The following is a 17,442-nucleotide window of genomic DNA, read 5'->3' as shown; positions in this document are numbered from 1 at the left end:
AACTCAAATGTCTTTGTTTCTAAATCTTTAATTTCTTGAGGCATAGATTCAGGATTCTCGACTTATTATAGATTAATTAAATTACTAAAAATTAAGGATCCAATTATAAATTAAGTAACGCTTACACGTTAATATTAGAGTATATAAAAAAATTACCACATCATATCTATCTTTTAGAAGCTCAGGAGCTTTCCTTCCAACCATATCAACAGCAAAACTATCAAACACCATACTTTTGGTTTCCCCCGTTTCGTCTTTGATTTTAAGATATATCCAAAACCTAAACATATATAGATAGTTTTTACTTATTTATTATGATTGATTTTTGAAATATTAGATATAAAATAATTCTAACATAGATTTAGATAGATTATTTTGGAGACACAAACTTGGCAAACTTGGCATAGTCTTTGCATACTTCATACCAAAAGTTTGGAGTAGATTTATGCTTTTCATCTTCTAACACATACAACAACAACAACCAACAAAAAAACATTGCTTGTTCCATGAGAGTTTTTTTGTTGCATTTCCTACATGAAAAGTAGATCCACGAATAGTCTGGTATCAATTTCATATATTGTACAAACTGTGCCACACATTCCGACCTGTAATGAGACAGTAGTTGATTCAGCACCAATGACAATTTTATGTAACAATATTTAATAATTGAGTTTTTTAAATAATATACCTCATATGCATTCAGAATATTTTCAATAGTGAACACAGGATAATCTTCTATATCTTTCGTCTTTTTTTTCGCCATGAAAACATTGGCTTGCAAAGAGTCCATGATAGTCAATTGCAAGTCATAATTGGGAAGCCTTCTATTATAATAGAAGACCAAACTTGTTACAATTAAAAAACGTGATTAAATGTATTATTTTTTTTGTCAAAAACTTATAGTTCTTTAAGATCTTGTACTTGAGCAATTTCTAGTTTGATAAGAACTTGTGAAGAATCCCACAAATTCGACACACTTCAAACATCTATAATTATGAATAGATGAAGTAAGTACAACACACGTGTATCCCTATGTATTAATCATATATAGAGAGGATATATGAGATATATAAAATTTTATAGTTATCTAATGTCATATTTTCTATCATAAACGTAATAGTAATGGTAAAGGCAAAGTGTACTGCTTACTCATTGTTTCTCGTATGGAAGTCAATTTTGGTAGTTGTTTTATTAGTGGTAGTTACGTCTTTAATCTCACCACAGTCGACAACTTATCCAAGGAAATCTGAAAAAAAACATTGGATAAGTTATTAAAAAAATAACATGACTCAACGATATTTGTAATATAAAACGTACCAAATAAGAAACTTGTGTTTTGTTGTCCAGATAGTATGGCATCATATCTGGCTAATGACAGAAACATATCATCCGATATGTTATCACTAACGTTCAGACTCGTTCTTGAAGTGAACCCGATCCTCCACTTCAGATCAGAAATCTTGACAGCACCATAAGACGGAGTTAAACCAAATGTTGAAATTAAGAACCAAGACCCTATGTTTAGACGGCTTTCAAACTTTTTGATTTGGTCCCTCTTGACATTAGCACCAATATTATCACCCTACAGAAACCATAATCAAATTGAGAATTTATTAAATCAGCATATATGCAAACAATATATAATAGTAGATATCTTACACCAGCATCGACCAACCACATCTCTATGGGTTCTCCAATTTTTGTGGAAGTTTGACTCCATAGATGCAGAATCTTGACTTGTATAAGACAAGTTACTTTATAGGGCTTTAAAGACCTAAGGGAGTGATGGGAAGAGGAAAGGCTAACATATTGTTATGATTTTGAGATGTTTAAGATGTTTGACCGAGTTAGTATGCTTCTATATTTATACAATATAGGGTTCATATCGTATAGCTCACCCGGTGTATATTCGCATATGCAATTAAATTCAATATCCCTAATATTGAGGGATAAAGATCTTTAAACAAATAAAATGATTTATGAGATAAGGTAGTTTGAGATGATATAGGAACTTTTGAGGTGATTACGGAATCGTTATATTTATAATACATGTGTATTAAACTTTTTGTTATATTTAGAGTTTTTAAAGGAATATTTTACATAATATTTTGGTAAGTATTCTGATATAATTGCGGGATCTGAATATTTAAAAAAATATTTATGGTACATATATTTAAATTGGAACGCAATAATTAATGTTCGACAATATAATGTGAAAGATTTACGTAAGTATTATGATATAATTATGGAATCTGATTGTTATGATATCGAAATTTTCATAATTGCGAGATTTATGGTACGCTATAATTTAATGTCCGAGATTTATGGAACGTATGATTCAATTAGAACGCAATATTTTAATATTCAAAAATATAATGTGAAAGTGTAAGTTCTACCGTATCAAACTGAGTACCTCTTAGTTAAGGTTGTTGTACATTTAACCACCCGACCGATGTAATAATTTGTGATAGAATGCTAAAGTGATCCTCTTTATTTGGTTTTAGTATATTTTATTGAAACTGGATTATTTCAGATCCAACCCGGCAACGCTCGTTTATCCGATTAGAATTGTGATGTAATTTTTTACAAAAGTGAGGTTAATTTTTATAAAATAATTTTGATTAATAGTAGGGATAAGTTAAAGGTGAAAATTTCAGAAAATAATATTTTTTTAAAAAGAAAAGAAACTATACTATATGCTACTTATATTAAAAAAAATGCTATTTAAAATTAAAGAGTACAAAAATAGTTGACAACTAAAACTTTGCATTCTATTTTTTGCTATGTGTGGGAATGTTTGTATCAATTTGTGTTAAGTCTAATAGAATAGTGCAATAAAAAAAAATTCTTATCTATTAATGTATCAAATTGTATATATGAAGAGTTGATACAAAGTACAAACAAAAACAAAAAGTAAGATACAGTAAAGTCAAATTCACAACACTATTGTGCAATCAGGAACTTCAAAAGATGACAAAATAAAACCCTCAAACCCTTTCACACATCTCTCTGAACTCTCCAAAGAAGATAGAATCTGGAATATTAATTATATGATCCAGTTTCTGTGAACTCCATAAAAACATCCAAACATCAAACTATCACCAACCCAATGAAAATTTTCAGAAACAATAACAAACAAAACATATAGGCATGCTCTCAGATGTTAAAAAAATATAACTTGAGGGCTGTATCCTTTGAAAACCAGAACTGCAAACTCCACGAGTTCAAATGGTCTTAAAATGGGACCATTAGTCTAGTGGTTTCTATTGGAGGACACCTCCTCCTCCTACTCAGGCTCAAACCAGAAGTCTAATCAATAGAGGAAAAAAAATCTCAGCTCTTTCACAAGAGATGGAAAAGAAAGATGAAAGACCTGTTTCTTGACTGATCACTGTTAGATCATGTCAAGCTTGACATTCTTCGTCTGTGGTGACACAGCTTAGCTCTCACATTTGGATCTGATGAAGTAACCATCTTGCTCCTTGGCGAAGAAGTATCATTAACATTCTTTTTCTGTAAAGAGTTATCTTTAATATCCCTTTTAGGAGTTTCTGGTGTTCCACAGTTAGCTGCAGCTCGAAGCGGTTTTGTGTATGATCTTCTAAGGAGAACTCTGCTGCGTGTGTCAGACAGGCTAAGCGACTGAGAAGTGGAGAACTGAGTAAGATTTTTAGCCACTGATCGTATGCTCTGTGTTTTGGCACTGAGTTCCTTCTCTGACATTGTTTGCCTTTGGCGACTAGCAACAGTAGAAGTCATGAAACGTGGGACAAACCCCGAACTCTTGCTTACTTTGACATGTTTATCAGATGATTTTGGGGTCGCATCAGTCTCTTTCAGATGATCTAAAGGCAAAATAGCTTTCTTTTCGATGTCTTCTAGATGCTTATGCTCATCGGTGATCCAAAAGAGTTTCTTGTTTTCATTAAGCTGACACTCTACTTCCTGTAACCGCGCTGTGATCTTCTTACAATTTTCTTCAGTTTCTTGCATTTCCTCTTCAAGTTCCGATATTTTCTTTTCTCTTAGCTTTTGTAGTTCCTAAGCAATGATGATGAAAACATTTAGCAACGAGTGATCTGGATATAAAATGCAACTACAGCAGTACAGGTGCTTACAGCTGTTAGTCCTCTGTTAGACTCTATAGATCTCGCACGTTTTGTAAAGCTCAAAGAGCAAATTGTTTCACCAACATCTACATCACGTGGACTTATGTGCACAAGCATCAGAACCTTTGATTTAGTACCTAAAAGAATTAGATAACAACCAAACCTAGATAACGTCAGTATATGTTAATCCCAAAAGGCTTTACAATATTATTATAAGCAACCATATGTATATGCCTTTTTACCTAGAGAATCTTTAAGAATTTGAGTTAGCTTGCTGTTTCTGCACTTCTGCCAGATAGATGTCTCTGGTTCCATGGCAAATGTGTGTGAAAAGGAATTAAAAGCTGAGTTCTTGCCTGTAAGGCACATGTCCCTTCTTTCTCCTTAACGCTGCAATCACATCTCCAAGAGCGGAAAGTGAGAGGTTTATGGCCCTTCCTTCATCCATAGTTTTCCCTATAGCTCCGGTCTTCAAGAGCCTCTCGCTTCCTCCGAGATCTATCATCCAAAGCTTGCTAACTTCAGTTTTTGACCCCACAGCATCCCCACGACGAAAGATTGTGATCCTTGTTAAACTAGAGATAAACTAACTGAATAAGGGTAACTACCAAACTGAAAAATTTATAATTTGAGAATTGATTGACAAATACAGTTGAAATAGTCAAGAACTTACCAATGAGATCTGCTCGAAGTTTCGTTCACATTTGTCCAAGAAGTTGATCTGCCTCGTCTCGCTTTATTGTACCATCATCTAGCTTTTGTAAAATCCGGTACTTCTACTTCAGTCAAACCCTCAATTTCAACCGAACCCTTTGAGTCTACTTGAATATTGAGGTTGCTGCAGTAAAGTTCAGGCAGACAAGAGTAAGTACTTAGAAGAAGAATGTTTCTTCTCTAATAAACCTTTGCATAAGAAAGCTGGTAACATACATTGTGACCATCAAGGGCAGATCTAAGAATCGGTTTCACTTCTCCGAAAACGTCTTCTACAGAGTTTTATTTTTTTCAACCAGGAGAAGGAAGGCCTCATTTACTCACAACTGGAAGGAAACAGAAAGCTAAGAAACCAAGAAAAGGGGAATGACTAAAGCCTAACAGCAGACTAACCTTGAGTTGCTGATTGATGGAAAACCTTATCAAATTCAAATTCTTTTCGAGTTCCAGCAGATCTTACAACAACGTTATCCGGTCCAAACGACACAGGTTCCCTAATCGGTCTCCTTTCAGTAACTAGAAATGGCCTAACTCTACAGAACACACGTATACTTCCTGCAAAGTTGAAGCCAATCCTTGAGATAACACTCAAAATTTAAACCAAAGTTTGAAAACTAAAGGGAGTTACAACCTTTAGTGTCTATGATCTTATTCAGAACTTCCCTTCTCTTTTCATCCAATGACTTAAGCGATGACTTCAACTCCAAAACTTCCCCTATAAATTTACCAACCACAAATCAAACTAAACACACAAGATCGAATTCATTTCAAACTTCTTGATCAACTAGAAAACATACTAATGAAGCAAAATCAAGAGATTAATAAACACCTTCAAGGTTCGATATTGACTTTTCAAGCTCATTTCTTTCATGCTCAGGAACAACATTTACATCAGTGTAAACCAAAGGAACAACAGGTTGTGGCGACTCAATAGATTCAGGAACTGACATTGAGCTAACTGGAGATTGAGGGATCAAGATCTCTCCTTTTTCAGCTGAAACCAACATTTTTTTTCTCCCTTCTGACTTCAACGAGATCCAAATTCCGACAAAACAAGAAAAGAAAAAAAAAATACAAAGAGGAAGTGGGAGTGGAATGGAGACAAGGACAACAAACTTAACTCAACGTATCCAATGTAAGAATGGTAGTTAGGAACAAAGGAAAAAAGAACAATAAACTTTTCACTATTTATAATTTATTGTACAGAACTCTGAACAAGAAAACAACTTGAGTTGTCATAAAACTCAGGACATGATATAATTGATTAATGTAAGTTCAAAGCAGGGAGAGAGACTGAGAGAAAAGGAAAGGTTTTTAATTTGTCAGAAACAAGAAAACCCCTCGGAATAAGAAATAGTATTTAACAGTAAAAAGAAATGGGAAAAATTGAAGATGAAGCAATGTTTAAGACAGAAGGGTTCCAGGAAAAGAAAAAAATCAAAACTTTTGAAAGCGTCTCAATTAGCAAAGAGAGAAACAGAACCAGATTCGCTCATATGGGTTTAAAAAAGATATAAAATCTTCTCAGAGGTATAAGATCGAGCAAGTGAGAGACAACAACACAAGCAGGTAAAAGCAAAAACTGTTGAAACCTCTCAAGTTTTGATTTTTAGACAAAAGGGTATGGATTAGAGAAGGCTTTTGGTCAAATGATTAAAACACTTGTTTGTCTGGTGACGAATGATGATGGTTTCTTGATTTCAGAAATGAAACATCTATATATACATTTTTGCAGCAGACAAACAGTTTATGATAAAAATTCTGGAGTTCCAATTTATTTACAGAAATACCATTATATTTATTATTTCATATTTAATATCTAAGATTTACCTTTAACGGAAATTTGTACATTAACTATATATTCACATACTTAATTATCGAGTATTAGATCTCTTAGCCGAGATCTCGGCTTTTCTTTCTCTTTTACAAAACGATTTTTAGAAACAAACTAATTGATTAAATTTAATGTTTTTCCAAAACAGATTTTACGAGATATCTCCTTCCATCTAATTACTCACCACATTCAATTACGAAGATATATATTTCCATCTGATATATGTCAAAATCGAAATATATAAACAATGATAAATACCAATTTTTCAAAATAATTTTTTTTGGCCAAAGTGATTAGAAAGATTGTATACCTAATTCATTGCCAAAGCCGAGAGTTTTTGCATGGAATGATTATAAGGATTATCCTAGGGAAAACGAGCTATTTCCCCCCAAGAATTATCATATCTTGCTGTATGGAACCCGAACTACGGACACGAGCTATATATCCCTGTCAACTATTCTTGACACCTATTTCTCTCCAAATCGAAAGTTCTACACTTATATCACTCCGAATTTAAATTGTGTTGGTTTAGCTTTTGAACCAATACCAAACCATATAAACCGAAAATTGAACCATTAAAGACCCGATTCCTTACCCTGTTAAGACCCATGAACCCACAAATCACCAATTTTCAAAAATCACGAACCCTAAAATCGTTTTCGGATTGTTCTTCTTCTTTCTTCTTTTCTGGGTTCCATTACCGAATTCGAGATTCAGAATGAGCAATTCGACCGAATCATCCAGTTCTCGTGCGAGAGGAAGAGTGTTCGGTGTGCCAAAGAGTTGTTGGTGCGGGGAAGCTGTTGTAGCTTTGATCTCGAAATCTGATCCGAATCCTTACCGGAGATACTACCGTTGTAGTTTTGCTGCAACAAATAAGGTAAAATTTATGCTTTAATCCTCTTGTCTCATGATTTTGGGTGGTTCTAATAATTGGGTAATGGTAGCTTCGGAACGATGAACATGTGTTCAAGTGGGTCGATGAAGCTTTGCTGAATGAGGTAGATGCATTGGCTATGAAGAATGCTGGACTTGAGCAACAATTGAAAGAGCTTAGGACAGAGAGGTTGGAGTTTGATACTCTGGTTTATGAGAAGATGGAGAAGGAGGTCTTGGAGAAGGTTGAAGATGGTTTAGGTGAAGCCAAATCATGGAATAAGAAGATGATGAGTGTTGTATTGTTAGTCTGTATGGTCATGATTGTACTAAGCAAAGTAGTTGGTTGAAAAAATGGTGTATGGTCATGTTTGTTTGTTTGTCAATGATTTAAGACAATGAAACCTTTTGTGTCAAAGATGAAGCTACATTTGTTGTGTTATAAACGATCATCAAAAGACCAAAAATTAATTGTCATAAATGATCATCATTTGAAACGAAATAGATCATACAAAAGAGTTAGGAAAGGCAAGAGTATATGTGGTCGAAAATACAACATGAGCAACCACAAAATTCACCATTGGAGACAAAAGACACTAAGCAACCTAGGGGAAGAAAAGAGTTCATGTGGTCGAAAATATGTATCTAGGCAACCACAAAATTAGCACCCTAGTAATAAGTAGGTTCTTGATCAAGCTTGAGTGAGTGATCCTTGACTTGGTTCAGGTTGAGTAGGCTGTCGAGAAGGCTGAAAAAACATGGCATTAGAGTTAGTAACCAAAAGAAAAGTTAGAAACTGAAAACAACAAAGCAATATATCATACCTGAGCAAATTCAGACTTATGGAATCTAGAGTTATGGTTAGCTTCCCCACAAATGCCACAATGCATTATTCTTTTTTTCTGTTTTGGTTGCTTCTTAGTAGGTGACTCATTGACACCCTTCTTCCTTTTCTTGTCAGCCTTGGTCTGTTTTTCCTCAGGTGGTTCTGCATACACCTTATTCCCATTTGTACAAGGCCAAAACTTTGCACTTCTTTGTGGAGTTAGGCCTTCTTCATAGTTTCTCCTCCATATAGCTGTTCGGAACCACTGATCTTCCAATCTGCCTTTACAATTTCTTCAATCTTCCTTGGCATGAAGAACTCAGGATCATCCCTAATCTTATCAACAAACAACCTAGCTATATGCGGCACTGTTAACATCTCACACTCTCCATTTGGAATACAGCTATGCTTATCGATGAACATATTGATCCTCCACATCTTATCATTTGACAGAATTGACGCATAAACCTTCCACTCACATTTAGATCCATCCTCATCATTAACACCAACACATTTAAACCCTATTTTCGCTTTATCATACCTGTACTACTTCAGATTTCTCCCAGTTTTGAGAACATAATCGAGAACCGCCTCCTTGAAAGCCACCCCATTGAAAAACGCCTGCTTGTAGAACAACTCCCCATTACCACGCCTCATATTCGTACGAGCTCTTACCGGACCATTGTCACCGTCGTCTTCACTCTCCGGGTACACATCGTGGCGGATTGGAGGTTCATCGACAAACTCCTCAATCATCTGCTCGATGTGAAATTGGTCTCTATCTTCACCTTCTTCGTCGTAATCAGGTGTTGGGCCGCCGGGATCTCTCTCGATTAACGCCATCAAATCAATTGAACTCGGATTCGCTCTTTTTAGGGTATTTCTCTTTTTGGGGATTTCTCAATTTAGGGTACTATCGATGATTTTGGGTTTCAAACAATGTTTAATCGGGTCAAAACCAGTAAAAATCGAAAACAATCGGGTCAAATTATGGTTAATTGGTTATCTCGATAAATTTGGGTCAAAATAGGTTTAATCGGGTCTAAATTGGTTTAGGCTTTTCGTTAGACGGTTAAGCAAATAGTAAACCATGACAAACCCAAGATTAGGTGTAATTACATCTCGAACTTTTAATTCGGGGTGATATAAGTGTAGAACTTTCGATTTGGGGAGAAATAGGTGTCAAGAATAGGTTACATGGATATATAGCTCGTGTCCGTAGTTCGGGTTCCATACAGCAAGATATGATAGTTCTTGGGGGGAAATAGCTCTTTTTCCCGATTATCCTATAAATACTCTAAGCCTACACACCAATTAGCATCACCAACACAAAAAACACAAAAGCTTACTTAAAATTAAAACCATTAAAATCACCTTCGTTCTCTTCACAATGACAATTATTTTTGTCTTTGGAGGGTTCAAGTGAAGATCTTCCATTCGTGGCTGTCTGTACATGCAAGCTACTCGTGAAATTCTCGAGATAATTTCGTCTGATGAAGTAGTTAGATTGCTTTTCATCTATTTTTACAAATGGTGAAGTTCTGCCTATTAATTCCGACTACTAATATACTTTTTCATTATTTATTTCAGGGTACAAAAATTCATTCTTCAGTGAAGAAGGATTTGGTTTTCAAATATTTGAAATAGCCATATCATCCTTGCAATCATATTAATTCCATTTTATACAAAAAAAATTATAATAAACAAAATATTTGTCTTAAACTATGTAGTGTTTTTATTCCATTCTTGCAAAGGACTGTTTTTTAACGTTTTATTTTCAAAGTGTAATTATTATGAAAAAATATTCTTTATATATAATTTTACAATATAATTTGTAATTTAAATACTATTAACTCAAAATTCAATATATATTTTTCGTTTGTTTTTTTACTATTTAATTTGTAATTTAATATATATTTCTACAAAATTAATACTTAATGAACTCTATGATATAGTTTATATATTTAAAATGGTAAAACTCAAACATAATCATTGTATAAATACAAAACATTATCCATATATATAGTAAGTCTACTAAGCAATAACATTTAGCTCTTAAAAGTAAAAATTTAGTCCGGTGGTGTACCATGGTTCGTATCTAGTCTTGACGCTGTTTCATCTTCCAACAATACAGTTGGATTAGTGCGACTTTTTTTGGATCAAAAAATAATGTTTTAACAAAAGGGAAAATGATTGAGGAGGGAGAGAATCAGGTTCATCATGGTAGGTCCATTCCAAAGGACAAAAGTTGGTGCCTTTTATTCCTCAGCCGGAGCGTGTTTTGCCATTATCTTCTTCCTTACTCCTTAGTGCTTCACCGGTTTTGTCATAACCGGTTTTATTCAACAAAAACCAGGAGATCAAACATAGCTTATCGAACGCGGAATCAAATAATTAAGTGAGTCTTGTTGTATTTAGACCACCAGCAATGTACTGTAGGTTGATGCATCCTCTGGATATTTCTCCTAAATCAACCTTGCGATTCAATCTCCCAATGAATGATCCTGGTGCAAGCAACAAGCAGAGAAGATAGTACTGAGAAGCTCTGAATTGTCTCTTGTCTCTGGTTTTTTGTTGAAGAATTTGATAAGCTTCTAGCTACCGACCTGCTTGGCCAAGAATGTCAATCAAGCACGAGTATAAAAGCAATGTATAAAGAAGGTTCTAGAATTGTCAACAGTATACCAAACCACGAAATCTTTATTATACATTGCCGCATTTAGAATATATTTCAAGAGAAAAACTCCTCTGTTTCGAGCCTGCTCTCACTAAATGAAATCGATAATGCAGAGCCAGATTCGAACAAGCATGCATGTAAACTTGTGAAAGTAATCACGTCTGGTTTCACTCATCATTTAGTCATACAGTTTAACAGCCTAAAACCAGTTACCTACGCCGAGTCGCCGAAATAACCAGATATCATGAGTTAACAAAATAACAACAGCCTTATGTGTGTTTGAAAAGACGGTTTCTTAAATTCGTTTGTACAATTATTATCCACGTACGCGATGTGCAAAAAGGCAGAAAAAGAAAGAAGTCAGGAGAACAAAACAAGTGGAACAATCCTCCAAATCTATGTACAACAACACAAGAACTAAGAATACATACATATTTCATAACTTCGATTTCATAGTCAAATTAGAAAGGAATTTATCAAACAGACAGTTATAAACCACATGCGCATGCAATAACCTGGTGCAGGTCAATTATGCCAACGTAGGCAATGATGTTTCCATGTTTTGATGAAATAAGATAAACCAAAATAGTTAATTCAAGATTTAAAAAGGAAAGACGACAATGATATTTTACATACTCCTAACTCACAGTAAGTTCATGTCACCCACTAGAAATCGAGAAAAGGAAAATCATACTAGTAATTTTAAAAGCTAAGGACTCAAAATCCAATCGAGAAAACGCTACATAACTTATAAGCCAAACGTAAGCTGCATGCATACACCAAACTCACCAATTGTCAGCCCTGAAAAATTCAGCTTAATCTTAAGGGTAAGTTTATAAGGATTCCAAACTCAATTCCAAAACGCTACATAACCTAATGGGTAAGCTGCAAATCGAGTTAATACTAGTGGTCGATGCAAATGTCTGTTGAAAGAAATCAAACTAGACTAGCTAGAAGATATAAGCTGATGCCATCGAGACATAAGCCGATACATATCGTTGTAACATCCATAGAAGCCTAAGCTGATGTCAAGCCAAGCAACGAGTCATATTAGAAAGAATGAACACCTTCAAAATCCACAAGTCATATTTAAAAGAAGAATCTAGCAAAAGAAAAAGGAGAGTAAAACCGAAACATTAAGCCTCTTCTGGTTCAGGAACTGCAGTTGCGTTCATCTTCTTCCATCGGTCCTCCGCACATTTAGTGATACGATAGCTAAACTCTTCAGTATAGGCCTCAAGATTTTTAATCCCATCACTCGACACGAGCTTTGATCCGACGACGTAAGCATCTTCCTCGATAGATTTCGCAACGGCGGACGCTTCCTCAGGGTTAAGCGTTCTGTATCTCTTGGAGAGGCACGAGTCTGTGGATAATATATTGATAAGCATATTCAAGAGGTAATCGCGGCTTAACTGAGTCGGTGGCCAAACGGAGATCGTGGTGGTTCCTCCATGTTTCTTCTCTGGTTCTGGTTCGACTTTTGAGGATGTTGCGTCAGAACTGCGTTTTTTAGAGATTTCTGATTCAGGCTGCGGCGTTAAGACGGTGGTGTAGATTGTATCGGCAGTTTCTGCCATCTTTTCCAAGCTTAATTAGGGTTTTTTTTTTTTTTTTTTGGGGGGCGCTAGAAGGAAAATATCAGTTTTTTCCCGTCGGTTTACAAGTGAAGAATTGTTTGATGGAATTGGTTGGGTTGGTATTTATAGATTATATATTATACAGTTGTACAATTACTATTTATCCTTATTATTTAAGGAAAAGTCACTTTATTATAAACATGACATTGTTTATTGTTTTGTAACTAATTATGGCTACTATAGTACTAGTTTTTAGAATTGTTTTTTAATTTTTGTTTTTAAAAAAACTATTTTATTATTCAATCACAAAAAGATAATTATAAGAGAATTTTGTATTAAATAATTATCACAATTATTAATATAATATCTTAATGAAAGAATTTATTTAATCAATTATTAATTCTAAAAGAATAAGTATTGTAAATACTCTCCTTCATATAAATAAATAGATTATGTTATATTTCTTGCCAAACAAAATATACTTTACAAGCCTACTACGTTACTTCAACTTCAGTTTTGATAGGAGAAATTTGTATGAATATCTAGTTCTTTTTTTTTCGTTTTAGTTACTACTAGGATCGTGTCCGCACTACACCGCGAGATTGTTTTATTTTAATTATTTTGAGGATAATTTTTGTATGATGTTTGTTATTAAAAATTATTATTAGTATTGACAATTTTTATTGAGAATTTCTTACTCATACCCCTTCTTTGATACCCCTTTTTAAAAATGCCCCTTCTAGTGGCCATTTTTAACTCTACTCCTTCTTTATTTCGTAAAGACAATTTTGCCATTCTTTTATAATTATACTGACAATCTTATTCGACCTTCTCCGTCATAGATTTCTTCGTCGTCGACCATCTTCGTCTTCGTCTCTTCTTCTCCGTCGTCATCTATCCTTCTCTGTCGTCATCTATCCTTCTCCGGTCGCATCTCTCCTCCGGTCGTATCTCTCCTTCTCTGGTCGTATCTCTCCTTCTCCGGTCACATCTCTCATTCGCCATTGTCACTGCTTCTCCCGTCGTCTTAGTCATCTCTTTCACTTCGTGGTCTCTTCTTTTCCCATCGTGTAAGCTTGTTTTCTGAATTTTAATTTTGATTTCAATTTCAATTTTGTGTTAGCTATTAGATTGTTGTTTCGATTTCAAATTTGATGTCAGAATTTTTTTAGGTCTTAAGCACTTGTTCTTTAGATCTGTTCGTGATTATAAAGTCCTTTATCATATCTTTGGACATCTATTGTTGTTCTTTGATATAGTTGTTGGGATCTCTCTTCTTTTAATGTAGTTTTGTAATTCGTGATATTGGTTTGTTTTCTCAGGACTTGTTTGGGTGTACAAATGATTGAATTGTATTCATTATGTGGATTTTGGAAGTTGAACAACAACATTCATTGGGAATTTGAGATGGATAATGAAAGGGGAGCTTCTTTGATTAACATTGATGAGAATACTAGGTTTAGTGAGGTAAAGATCCTATTAGAAGATTTTGACATTGATATTCAGGCACAATGTTTAAAGCTTAGTTATACATTGTCTGCTATGTCTGCTACCATAGGTAGTATTCCTCTCTTTATTAGAAATGATAGGCAGCTTGAAGCTTTTAAACTCAAATATGCACAAAGCGGAGGAGTTCTTCATCTATGTGTTACTGTTGAGGATTTTTGTGTGACTGTTGAGCAGGTATTTTTAGTAAACTCATTCTCTTATTCTTTTTAATATTGTTTTAGAAAAGTAACTGATTTGACGAATGTTTCTTTATCAAGGCCAACGTAGCTCTACTTCTTTTATTGAGAGTGTTACTGCTGTTACTCAGGTAACTTTCTACTTTAGAATTTTTAATTATTTCTTGCTTACAAAACCTTATAAAATCCTTTGAAAACACTTGTAAAACGTTTTAAATACTTTACATCTCCTTTCAGGATCAAACTAGCTCAAATCTGTTTGTTGGGAATGCTATCGATGTTTCTACTGCTACTCATACTCAGGTAACTTACAATGGCATAAATATTTTAATTGCCTTTTCAACCCCTTTTAAAAATCTTTGAAAACAGTTGTAAACCTTATTAAATCCTTTGAAATCACTTGTAAAACCTTTTAAATACTTGTACTTTCAGGGTCAACCAATACCAAATTCATATGTTGAGAGTGTTCCTCGTTTTTATTGTTCTCTTGTTGCTTCTTCAAGTCAACATATTGGCTCTGATGATGATTTTACTGCTACTGCTACTCATACTCAGGTAACTTACAATGGCATTACTCCTTTTAAAAACTTTGGTAAATCCATTAAAACACTTTAAAAAACCTTTGAAAACAGTTGTAAACCTTATTAAATCCTTTAAAATCACTTGTAAAACCTTTTAAATACTTTACAAATCTTTCAAAAATTCATTGATTTGTACTTTCAGGCACAACCAATACCAAATCATATGTCGAGAGTGTTCCTCGTAACATGACAACCTCTGGTTCTTCACACTCAACTGGTCTAATCGATGTTGATTCACTGTTTCGTGGAAAGTTATTCAAAGACAAAACAGAAATGAGAAGTCAGATGCGGGTGTATGTAGTCAAGCATAGTTTTGAGTTTCATACTTTTAAGTCGGACAACAAGAGGTATGTTCTTCATTGTATTGATGAAAAATGTAGTTGGAGGCTATGTGCAACTAAGGTTAAAGCATCAGATAGCTTTGTTGTTCGAAAGTATATTAGTCAGCACAACTGTGACTCTGCTTTAAGGAATTTTAATCATCGCCAAGCATCTGCAAGGACTTTGGCTGGTTTGGTTAGTAACCATTTTGCAGGAGGAAAGCTTCCTCTCAGACCTAAACAGCTCATGGGAATTTTTAGGAATGACCATGGAGTTGGTGTCTCGTACTCAAAAGCATGGAGAGCTCAAGAACATGCATGAGAACTTGCTAGGGGTTTACCTGCTGATAGTTATCAGGTTTTACCGAGTTGGTTCCACATGATAGAAAAGAAGAATCCATGTACTATCACTTACATCAAAGCTGATTCTGAAAATAAGTTTAGATACGCTTTTCTGGCTTTTGGTGCATTAATTAGAAGTTTTAAGTTGATGAGAAAAGTTATTTCTATTGATGGCGCCCATTTGAAATCAAAATTTAAAGGGACTTTGCTTGCTGCATCAGCTCAGGATGGTAATTTTCAGTTATATCCTATTGCTTTTGCCGTTGTTGATTCTGAGAATGATGCATCATGGGATTGATTTTGCGGTGTTTGAAGACTATTATTCCTGATGAAAAGGATCTAGTTTTCGTGTCTGATCGGGCTTCTTCAATTGCAACTGCACTTTCAGTAAATTATGAACTTGCTCATCATGGGATCTGCACTTTCCACTTGTAAAAGAACCTGGAAACACGATTTAAAGCTTCTGCTTCTCTTCTTCCAGTTGTTCATGATGCTTTAAGAGCTTACACTCTATATGATTTTGATTATTTGTTCAGTCAAATTTCCAAGGGTAATCCGAAACTTGGAGAATATCTTTGGCAAGCTGATATTAGGAAATGGTCTCGTGCATCTCCTTCTAACCGGTACAACATCATGACATCTAATTGTGTCGTATCCATTAACTCCTTGTTAAAAGAGACTCGCGAGTATCCAATTGTCTGCCCGTTTGAGACAATCAGGTCTATTTTGACTAGGTGGTTTAATGAACGACGTGAGGATAGCTATCGACATCCATATGTTGTTACTCCAAATGTTGGGAATAAGATGAAAGCATCTTATAATAATACTACCTTCTGGCTTGAAGTTTGTCAAGTAAATGAAAATGTCTTTGAGGTTAAAGCAGGTTTAAAGACGTATGTGGTGAATTTGGACACAAGGAAATGCACATGTTGAATGTTTGATATTGACAAATTCCCTTGTGCACATGGAATTGCTGCTGCCAAATATGTCAATCTCAATGAAAACATGTTTGTTGATGATTATCATTTCACTGAAAGGTTATAACTCTCTTCTTTAATTGGGTTTTGAAAAGGTTGCTAAAGTAACGGATCCGACAGGTTTTAACAATGTTTTAAAAGGTTTTAAAAGTTATTTATAAGTAGTTTAAAAAAGGTTTTACAATGTTTTACAAGGTTTTTCAAAGGTTTATCAAAGTTATATAAGTCTTATCTTCCTCTTTTTGTTTTACAGATGGCGTTTAGGATATTCAGAGAGAATTCACCCAGTTGGTGATATGGAGTATTGGGAGATTCTAGAGAGTGTTAGTACTTCTATTCGGACACCTTCTACTTGTATACCTAGTGTCAGGCGAAAGAAAAAGAGAATAGCTAGTTCATGGGAGCATGGAAAGGCTAAGACAAATTCAAAACAATACAAATGCACTAGGTGTGGTCAGTGTGGACACAACAAATCTAGTTGTGTAGCTGCTATCTAACTCTCACTCTTTTAATTCAACTTGAATTTGTTCTTTTTAATTATTTTTTTCAGTATGTGGTGTTGTAAACAACTTGTAATGCCTTTACAAAAGCAAGTCGTACCATTTTAAATCATTATAAACAACTTGTAAAACCTTTTAAAACCTGTTAAAACCATATATATACACTCTTGTAAATCATATATACTTTTGTAAATCCTTTTAAAAACATTTCAAAAACTGTAAATTTCTTTAAAAAATTATATATACTTTTGTAAAACCGTTTAAAAACCTTTTAAAACGTTGTAAAACCTTTTAAAAACCTTAATTGATTGGCACTCAATCCATTACTTCTGTTCGGCTTTTCGGATTTAGTTTTTTTGGCCCACCCTCTGAAAGGATACCAAACAGTCAAGTGAAAACATAATTGATTGGCACAATTAGT

The 17,442-nt window shown here is 34.4% G+C and overlaps 5 protein-coding genes, 1 long non-coding RNA gene and 1 pseudogene across 7 annotated transcripts; 3 read left to right on the top strand and 4 right to left on the bottom strand.

Annotated features, from left to right (window-relative positions):
* Positions 1-389: 389 nt before the first annotated feature.
* LOC147939962 (uncharacterized) lies at positions 390-1,836 on the bottom strand. Its single transcript, XR_015563284.1, has 3 exons — positions 1,660-1,836; positions 1,318-1,582; positions 390-1,246 (listed from the first exon to the last, which is right to left on the bottom strand). It is a non-coding gene; the product is annotated as an uncharacterized LOC147939962 (long non-coding RNA).
* A 991-nt stretch (positions 1,837-2,827) lies between these two features.
* Positions 2,828-4,614, bottom strand: LOC104709490 (kinesin-like protein KIN-14U). The gene is made up of 4 exons (XM_087460456.1): positions 4,466-4,614; positions 4,352-4,389; positions 4,119-4,246; positions 2,828-4,041 (listed from the first exon to the last, which is right to left on the bottom strand). The coding sequence occupies exons 1-4, from the start codon at positions 4,612-4,614 to the stop codon at positions 3,400-3,402; spliced, it is 957 nt and encodes a 318-aa protein (XP_087316582.1). The 3' UTR covers positions 2,828-3,399.
* LOC147939961 (kinesin-like protein KIN-14U) lies at positions 4,466-6,516 on the bottom strand. The gene is made up of 6 exons (XM_087460457.1): positions 5,653-6,516; positions 5,455-5,538; positions 5,217-5,378; positions 5,040-5,095; positions 4,783-4,947; positions 4,466-4,684 (listed from the first exon to the last, which is right to left on the bottom strand). The coding sequence occupies exons 1-5, from the start codon at positions 5,828-5,830 to the stop codon at positions 4,909-4,911; spliced, it is 519 nt and encodes a 172-aa protein (XP_087316583.1). The 5' UTR covers positions 5,831-6,516; the 3' UTR covers positions 4,466-4,684; positions 4,783-4,908.
* Positions 6,517-7,334: 818 nt separating this feature from the next.
* Positions 7,335-7,883, top strand: LOC104709488 (uncharacterized protein At4g04775-like). Its single transcript, XM_010426095.2, has 2 exons — positions 7,335-7,537; positions 7,605-7,883. The coding sequence occupies exons 1-2, from the start codon at positions 7,376-7,378 to the stop codon at positions 7,881-7,883; spliced, it is 441 nt and encodes a 146-aa protein (XP_010424397.1). The 5' UTR covers positions 7,335-7,375.
* A 4,179-nt stretch (positions 7,884-12,062) lies between these two features.
* LOC104709487 (WPP domain-containing protein 3 pseudogene) lies at positions 12,063-12,682 on the bottom strand (annotated as a pseudogene). Its single transcript, XR_015563109.1, has one exon. The product of XR_015563109.1 is annotated as a WPP domain-containing protein 3 pseudogene (transcript).
* Positions 12,683-15,832: 3,150 nt separating this feature from the next.
* LOC147939960 (uncharacterized) lies at positions 15,833-16,477 on the top strand. The gene is made up of 2 exons (XM_087461097.1): positions 15,833-15,975; positions 16,081-16,477. Exons 1-2 carry the CDS (start codon positions 15,833-15,835, stop codon positions 16,475-16,477), a joined length of 540 nt encoding a protein of 179 aa, XP_087317223.1.
* Positions 16,478-17,018, top strand: LOC147939959 (uncharacterized). Its single transcript, XM_087461096.1, has 2 exons — positions 16,478-16,581; positions 16,775-17,018. Exons 1-2 carry the CDS (start codon positions 16,478-16,480, stop codon positions 17,016-17,018), a joined length of 348 nt encoding a protein of 115 aa, XP_087317222.1.
* The last annotated feature ends 424 nt before the right edge of the window (positions 17,019-17,442 follow it).

The sequence above is a fragment of the Camelina sativa genome, chromosome 8 (genome assembly GCF_030686135.1).
Source record: "Camelina sativa cultivar CO46 ecotype springtype chromosome 8, ASM3068613v1".
Taxonomy (NCBI): Eukaryota; Viridiplantae; Streptophyta; class Magnoliopsida; order Brassicales; family Brassicaceae; genus Camelina; species Camelina sativa.
This window is presented reverse-complemented; position numbering and strand designations above follow the sequence as displayed.